The 8,971-nt window shown below is 44.3% G+C and overlaps 1 protein-coding gene across 2 annotated transcripts in view; it reads left to right on the top strand.

The window, feature by feature from the left end:
* Positions 1-7,359, top strand: part of LOC105530505 (chromosome unknown open reading frame, human C20orf196) — a 163,629-nt gene extending 156,270 nt beyond the window's left edge. For both annotated transcript variants that reach the window (XM_011968075.1, XM_011968076.1), the window contains one exon: positions 5,951-7,359. In XM_011968075.1, coding sequence (XP_011823465.1) covers positions 5,951-6,390 — 440 coding nt within the window. In that variant the 3' untranslated portion in view covers positions 6,391-7,359. The remainder of the gene's footprint in view (positions 1-5,950) is intronic.
* The last annotated feature ends 1,612 nt before the right edge of the window (positions 7,360-8,971 follow it).

Raw genomic sequence — 8,971 nt, 5'->3', positions numbered from 1 at the left:
CCATGTTGGCCAGGCTGGTCTCTTAACTCCTGACCTCAGGTGATCCACCCGCTTTGGCCTCCCAAAGTGCTGAGCCACCACACCCGGCCAAATTAAAATGTTTTAAACATATGAGTCAATTATGAACATTAGTTTAAAGGGGACTCATGACTATTTTTAGAGCCACACAAGCCCAGGGAGCCTCCAACAGACCAACCAAGGAAGCGGGGCCTGGGAATTTAGGATTGTGTCATGCAGGGCCCTGAAAAAGGGACAGCTTCCCATCCAAGCAGCATAGAAGGAAACCGAATAAGCCACATACTCCTTCTTTCCTTAAATCCTGATACTTTTTCATTTTTAAAAACTTAAGTCTTGGCCAGGTGCCGTGTCTCACACCTATAATCCCAGCACTTCAGGAGGCTGAGGCGGGCAGATTACTTGAGCTAAGGAGTTTGAGACCAGACCAGCCTGGGCAACGTGGCGAAACCCTCTCCACAAAAAATACAAAAAAGTTAGCCGGATGTGGTGGCGTGCACCTGTAGACCCAGCTACTCTAGACTGAGGTGGGAGGACCACCTGAGCCCAGGAGGCGGGCTCAGGCGGTGAGTTCTGGTTGCGCCATGGCACTCCAACCTGGGGGCAACGAGCAAAACCCTATCTAAAAAAAAATAAAAAATAAAAAAAAAATCCAGGTGCCCTGGCTCACGCCTGTAATTCTAACACTTTGGGAGGCCAAGGCAGGTGGATCACAAGGTCATGAGATCGAGACCATCCTGGCTAACACAGTGAAACCCCGTCTCTACTGAAAATACAAAAAATTAGCCAGGCTTGGTGGCAGGCGCCTGTAGTCCCTGCTAGCCAGGAGGCTGAGGCAGGAGAATCGCTTGAACCCCGGAGGCAGAGGTTGCAGTGAGCCAAGATCGCACCATTGCACTCCAGCCTAGGCGACAGAGTGAGATTCCGTCTCAAAACAAAACAAAACAAAGCAAAAAAAAGTCTTGGATTTCTTTCAGCTCTGTAATATCCTTAAAACCATACATATGGCCTCTTAATCAGCAGTTGCTAGTAAAAGAAACTCTGGACAAATCAAGCAGCGCGGGTGGGTGGCTATTGATTCAGATGCATGTAGAAGGCAGAATTCTAAGTATCAAATCTATTTAGTAGAAACCTGTTACAGTTGAAAGCAAAAATGTTTCACAGAGATGAAACCCTGCTGTGCATTTATGAACCACAGAAATAGCCATGGAAAGTTCTCTGGAAGAATCCCTCATTAGATATCTGGGTTTCCAAAGGCTAATGGCATCTCTCGCAGAACACAACCATTAATCTCAAGTGCTCCATGCCAGTTGACTGTCTCCTGAATTCAAATAAGCACCTACAACTCCTAAAGATATAAAAATATTTTTAGGTGTATAACAATCTCAAGTATCAGGCTGAGCATGGTGGCTCATGCCTATAATCCTAGCACTTTGGGAGGCCAAGGTGGGCAAATCACTGGAGGCCAGGAGTTCGAGACCAGCCTGGCCAACATGGCAAACCCCATCTCTACGAAAAGTACAAAAAATTAGCCAGGCATAGTGGCATGCACCTGTGGTCCCAGCTACTCAGGAGGCTGAGGTGACAGGATCGTTTGAGCCCAGGAGGTGGAGGCTGCAGTGAGTTGAGATCATGCCACTGCACTCCATCTTGGGTAACAGAGTAAGACTTCACCTCAAAAGGAATCTGAAGTGTGTATATGTTATCTGTTTTCTTGTTGGCAAAGAGAAAATTTAACAATTGGATGCATGCAAAAGCATTGTGATATCAAGCCCTGCCCTCCTCTTTTTCTTCTTCTAATTTCTAAAGAAATCCTACTCATGATGGAAAATATATTGAAATAAAAAGGGAAGTTCCATTCAATTTAAATAATACCAGAATCATTAGGACCAGGGCCAGTGGTTTTTCCCCTCAACGATTGTGGGGTAAAAAAGCCATCTCAAGGTTTGAGAAGGGTAAATGCGTAACTCGAATAGGTACCAGCAAGAAGGGTGCTGTGCAGGGAATGGGAACAGCAAAATCTCTTAGGGAGCTCAAGGCAAATCAAATATTATAGTGCAGCAGGATTCAACATTGAGTTCCCACTCCTTTCAAGATCCATCCTTTGAGCCAGGGGAGGGAAGAGGGGTGGGGGGACATTATTGGTATTTGGGAGAAGGACCATTCTTTGTCCTGTGCACTGTGGAATGTTTACATCCTTGACCCCACTCACTAAATGCAAGTAGCACTTTGCAATCCCTGACACAAAAGCATCCCTAGACTCTCCCTGAAGACACTGCTATCCCCCTTTGACAGTTCTACAAGGTTGGAATACACCAACAGAGAGAAGAAGGTGGGGTTTGAATGTAGCTGTGAGGATGCATCACTGAGCAGGAACTGACTAGTACCCATCTTTCTTTCCACACATGGGCACATCAGGAAAGGAAGAGCAATTAGCTCTATTTGCTGGCAAAGAAAAGGTGACATCCAAAAAGCTACAACAGCCTCATGATTAGAGAGGAGGCTTTATAGTTGGTAGTAAGGCAAATTTTAAAAGGAAATCAAAGACTGAAATGGACTGCAGGCAGTGTTCAAAAGAGCTGACATAGTAAATGACTCAACCTGTATGTCATTGGTCTTCTGAAGGGGAAGGGTTGTTTCTCTGAAGTCAACTGGCAGACTGCCTGACATGTGCATGAAAAATATAGGAGACAGCTAGCTTTTAGGCTCTTTTGTGGACACTGGATTTCAAAATTTTAAAATTAAATGAAACACAGATGAAAATTTAAAATCCTGCATATCAAAGCACACTGACCATTTACTTAATGGTCATTTAAGTGATGGCTTACTTAGTAAGTCATTAAGTAAGTAATGGAGTTACTTAAGACCATTTACTTAACAAGTACATGCCATGTTGCTTGGCATTTTCTGTATAAGTGGACAGTTTCGGGGGTTCAACTTTCCCAGTGTTGCTGCTGGGGATCCCCTGCTCTCTCCCACCCACCCCATTGGCCCTTCCCAGCTTCTGTCTTCCAGCCACTACCCCCCAACCCCTACCCAGGACAAGGTCATCTGCGGGGAAGAAGGGAGGAAGGGACCCGTCATCCTGCCATCACGGGACCCCATTCCCTCTCCTTCTCCCTTCAGCTTTCTTACAGCAACATGATTTGTTAGGCAACTACCCGAGCTAAGGCTTCTTATTTGGTTGCTTGATATTAAAGTAGGCCACCAAAGGAAGGTTTAACATCTGTCCCCGCAGAGGTTTGTTTTAATTTTTTTACAACAATTTTTTAAAACAAAGAGCCCCTTTTCATGAATTATTTGAGATTTGCTCGCCTGAAGGCCACCACTCCTGATTTTTCTACAAACAAGGACATTCTCTTCTAAAATACAATCAAATCATCAAAACCAAGAAATTAACAGTGATGCGTTACTACTGTCTAATCCTTGGACCCCATTCACAGCTCTCCAGTTGCCCCAGTAATGTGCTTTACAATGAAAAGACGCAGTTTAAAAAAATTTTTTTTGTGTTTGGCTGTCATGGCTGTTTTTAGCCTACTTCAGTCTGGGACAGTAGCTCAGTCCTTCCTTGGTTTTCACAAACTTGGCAGTTCTAAAGAGAACAGGCCAAGAACTCCTCTCCTGCTGCTTCTATGCCATCAGGACCGGAAAGAGACCAGCATCTGCCTCCCTCCCCTTCCACCCATCCTGGAAGCTTCAGTCTAGTGATAGGGTTGTTGGGAAAAACTTGGGCAGAAGCTCTGGGCATAGCAAGGTCAAGAAAAGTTTCTTTACTATTCCTTAAAAAAAAAAAAAAAAGAGGGGCCTGGGACATAGCTTTAAGCTTTCTGGAAACTAGTGTAGCGGAAATACTGCCCCTGCTATCGAATTCTTTACAAAGTGTAGTCTCTGTTTTGGGTCCCCCCTGGCCACTCTGAGTTCTCTCTCTCCTTGAGCCTCTAGGCTGGGTCTCAGGCTGCTGAAGAAAGGCCAGCTGGCAGAGGAGGAGAACTGGAAGCAGCCATGGAGAAATTTAGTTTCTATTTCTTCTTGCCACTTGGCCTTTGTTCATCAACCCTACTTCTCTATTGCCATGGTCCTTTCAGAATAAGATTGCAGGACACCTCCTCCGAACAGGGAGCATGCACTCATTCTGGTACCCTTGCACTGCATGTCTCCTCTGAGTCCACAGCGTCCCAGTTAATGTCACTACATCATTTCATATCTATGTACATGCTGTGACTATATTTCAGTTGTGTAATGTCTGTAACAATGTCTCTTCTTCCTACTTAGGTTCCAAGTACCTTAGATGAGGGACATGGTCTTCGGCATCCATCTGTATATCTTCAACAACTTGTAATGAGTTGCGTTAATATCAGCTTTCTGTAAATATGTGTTGAATGGTTGAATGCTTGTCCATGTGTAGGCCTGCATGTGACTCAAAGAATACATGTCCATATTCTTTTAGAATGTGCTGATACTTTCGGATAATCTATTTCTCTGATCTTTATATTACCATAGACATTCTAGAAGAAAGATTTTTTTAGTGAAATCCTCATTTTAAAGTTCAGAAAGTTGGAGCCCAGAAAGGTTGTATGACTTGTCCAAGGTGTCATTTCCAGCTAGTAGCAAAATTAGCACCCAAACCAAAATCTTACCTACTTTCCTAAAGCTCCACCCACTGCACCATGCACCTTCCTTCAGCACTGGCAAGTACAGATATGTGTATTATAGCTACTGATTGAGTTCGTAGGGGCAGGGAAATGTCAAAGCTAGTGATGCATAAAAGCTTATATCAGGGTCTGTCATGGAGGTCCAAGAGCAGGAGGTCCAAAAGCTTGTATCAGGGTCTGTCATGGTCAGCTTCTGGTGAGGGCTCCTTTCCTGGCTTGCAGATAGCCACCTTCTCACTGTGTGCTCACATGGCTCTTCCTTAGTGCTTGCAAATAGAAATAAAAAAGAAATCTCCTTCTCTCTTCCTCCTTTTATAAGGTTACCAATCCTATCAGATTAGGATCCTACCTATAGACCTCATTTAACTTTAATTACCTCCTAAAAATCCCTCTCTCCAAATATAGTCATGGTAGGGGTTACAGCTTCAACACGTGAATTTTGTGGGGACACAATTCAGTCCATAGCATAGTGATAGTGTAAATATTTTTAAACACCTTCGACATACTATATAATATGAAAATAGTTTTTGTAGTGTGACGGGTCCCCCACCAGGTTACTTAAGAGTATATGTCTGCTGCTTAAACCCTGAAGGCTGGGCAGTGAACCAAGGCCATGGTGCCCAGCTGAGGAGTAGGTGTCCTTGAAAACTCAGATATCCCGGAGAGAATCTGAGAACCTACCAAGGAAAACAGTCCCATCGTGCACGCGCACGGATCTCTGGAGCTATCCTGCTGCCATCCAGGAGTGCCCTGTTTATAAGTCCTAATAAACTCATCTACTCATCAAGCTGGACTTGTCCATGTTATTCTTTGGTCTTTCAGCACCTTCCCAGTTTGGGGGTGGGCACTACAGTCCCAAGTTTTTCCTGTAACAGCTGAGATCTATTGGTGACAAAGTTACAGGTACTACTATTAATACTGTGATTTGCTGCCTACATTCATCATGGGAGGAAATGCTTCATTTCAGGTTGTGGTTAGTGAAAGTAACTACATACATATGTATATTTTTTCCATCCAAGTTCACCGGCACCCTGAATTTCTATACAGGGACATCGGGCTAAGAATCCTTGGTCCACACAAGTAATATGTTCTTGTTGCGAGCAAGCAAGTGGCATAACCTCCGGATGGTGAGAACAGGTTTTGAAATCAGCTGATTCTTCCCATTGCCAGTTACTCAGGAGCAGTAAGCATGTGGAACTGAAAATAGACATCATCTGCTCCTGGCTTGCTTTCTGATATTTTTGATTGTGTGTTTGAGTATTGGAATATGTTTTGTCTTGCAGATACCAGTAACCTAAATACAGAACACAATAACTCCTGGGCCTCCGAGAACTTCTGGCTTGACCCGGCTGTGAAAGGCCAGTCAGAGAAGGAAGAGGATGATGAGCTTCGGAAATCCCTGGATAGATTCTATGAAATGTTTGGCCATCCACAGCCAGGCTCTGCGAACTCACTCTCTGCATCTGTCTGCAAGTGCCTGTCTCAGAAAATCTCTCAACTAAGAGGCCAGGAGAGCCAAAAGTATGCTCTCCGCAGTTTTCAAATGGCCCGGGTCATCTTCAACCGGGACGGCTGCTCAGTCTTACAGAGGCATTCCAAGGACACCCACTTCTATCCACTGGAGGAAGGAAGTATATCTTTGAATGATGAAAAGCCAAACCCAGGACTGTCAAAAGATATTATTCATTTCCTCTTGCAGCAGAATGTAATGAAAGACCTGTAACTGGTGCCGGGCGGTGTGCAGGCTAGTAAGGGAGGTGCTGCGCCATGGCCAGCACTGTTGGTGGCCACCCAGATCCTCTAGGGTCTCTGGCCAGCTCTGTGTGCCCAATCCCAATTAAGTGCTTTGTGGTTAAAGGCTGGCACCTGTGACCTGGTACTGGAGCCAGTCAGCCCATATGGAGAGCCAGCAGGGTCTGGGAGTTCTCTGTCCCCATGGTCACCCCACCCACCACTCCCCTTGGCCAAGGCCACTGACTGACTGGGCTATGAGTCAAAAACCCAGCTCCCTTGCCTCAAGGAAGGACATTCTCTGAGGCGTAATTTATGCTCTAGAGCTCCCTTTCCTTGAGATCAGCCTGAGGCTGGGACGTTACATGAAATCACACCCTTGCTGGGCTTAATCCCTTTCCCTATCCTCCTCCCATTTATTTACTGGTGTCTCTGGGAGCCTTTCCTGAATAAACCTCTTATATCTGAATCCTTAACTTAGAGTCTACTTCTGGGAGAATTCAACCTGAGAGAACATGCTTCTGTGAGATGAGGTTTTAGAAGGATACAAAGCTCTACACTGAATCAGGTATAAGGAATTATATCAAGTTGTAAAACTGACACCATGTAAGTGAGAATACATGTTCTAAAATAATATAAAGATTGAAATACAGTTTAGAAAAGTATATCACATCTTGATCACACCCTTGCCTCCTCTCCAAAGCTAGAAATCCGTGTTTTGTCATACTAACTGGATGTGGAGGGAACATTTGGACAATCTAAAATAACAGCTAAAATTCACAATTAAAAAAAAATCTCTTTGTCTCTTGGATTGCAAATGTGAAAAGTGAGAAGATAACAAACATGCACCACCCACCACAGTATATGTAAGCACTATTATGATACGCTAGGCTGATGCCATGTGGCCTTGTCAAGTTGTAGTTGAAGAGAATAAATAATCCTTTGCCCAGGTGGGGCCCTACTTCCTCTTGTATTCTGCCTGCCTGCACCCTCTGTCACCTTGTGAACGGTTGGCCCCTCATCCTTGCCCTGTCCTTGCGTCCAATACCCTGAGCTCCATTTGCAAAGGCTTGTCCAGAGCAGGACTTCTTGGCCACCTTGTCCCTGTCCTCCAAGCCTGAGCCCTTCCTCACCAGGGAGCTCTTTAAATAGCCAGTGCAGGTTTGCACTGGCAGATGCTCCACTCTGCGGGTCATGTCCTGAACCCCCATTTGAGACTCAGTTGGTAGAATTACATCACCTGGCACCGGGATCTCTGAAGCTGCAATTGGAAGCCTCATGCTAATCCCTACCTCAGCAGTGCTTTCAGCAAATTGCATTGGTAGAAAGGGCTATATTGCTTTTGGGTGGGGGGAAACAACAAAAGAAGCTGGCAGCCCTGAGCAATTAGATTTTGAGACACTTGAGGTGCAATTTAATTGGCCTAAGATTCCAAAAGCTTTCCAGAAAGCAGATTACACGAATGGGTTGGCCGAAAAGTATACATTGAGAGTGAGTGTGCCATCTCAGGAAGGTCTCCCGGGGACTCCTGAATGGAGAGAGAAGCCTTTTAAAGGTTAGGAATGACACACTCACACTCAGACTTCCAGTGCTGGGGAGATTCAGTGTAAGAAACAGTGCTCCAGATTGAAGTGTAGGGGCATCCCCCGGAAGGAGACCCAAATGGTAGAAACAGGAAATGAATAGGTCTTTGAGAGACACTGGAGGAAACAAGACTTCAGGTTTTCCTCTGACAAGCAATCATCTGCTTCTTTCTCCGTGGGCGTTTCCTATTCAACTGGCCCTCAAATAATCATGAAGCCAAGGGGACTTATACTTGAAAACCTGACAATTAAATTTTAAGGTGGTTAGCTTTATTGTTTTTTAATGAGAAGCATATTAATAGATGTCCTTGATGAATGCTATCACTTTTAGTATGACTCAGTCACTGCAATGTTTGTACTTAGTCTCCATGGCTACCTGCAGGAGGAAACTGGATTATTTTATGTTGTTTTTAAAAGGACAAAAAATACAAGCCGTTTGAATCTTCATGTTGGGAAGCAGCAGCTTCTATTTGGCAATGAGATATTAGTGTCAAACATTTCGTAACCTTTATTAATATGTGTGCCAAGGGTGCCCAGTGAGAGTTTAACCCCAAAAGTAGAGAATTTAGAAGTCTCAAAGCCAGAATCACCTTAGGTTTAAAAAGAGTGTGGTATGTGTTTACTTGCATCTGAATAAGTGTTTGTGACAGGTCAATACAAGATATTTGATTCCCTGCAAACTCACTGCTTAATTTGATCTCTGTGAGGTTAGGATGGCATTTTCCATTTATTTCTGTGAACCTTTAATAAAGACTAACAGATAAGGATATTGAGGCTTTGGCCTTTGGCATTATTGTCTAATTCTGCCCTACAGATAAATTCACCAACATTATACCATCTCATGAATGTCATGACTGGCCTGTGATATCATCTGTGGTCTGTTTCAGACCTGGGGCCCTTTTCAGGTCTTTGTGAGACATCAGAACTAAGAGTGCAGAAACATCAGAACCCTAAAGAAGAGAACTGCTACCAATGTCTTAAATTAGTGTG

Source organism: Mandrillus leucophaeus, unplaced genomic scaffold, assembly GCF_000951045.1.
Source record: "Mandrillus leucophaeus isolate KB7577 unplaced genomic scaffold, Mleu.le_1.0 Scaffold828, whole genome shotgun sequence".
NCBI classification, from domain to species: domain Eukaryota; kingdom Metazoa; phylum Chordata; class Mammalia; order Primates; family Cercopithecidae; genus Mandrillus; species Mandrillus leucophaeus.
The sequence above is the reverse complement of the archived record's forward strand: the minus strand, read 5'-3'. Positions and strand labels throughout refer to the sequence as shown.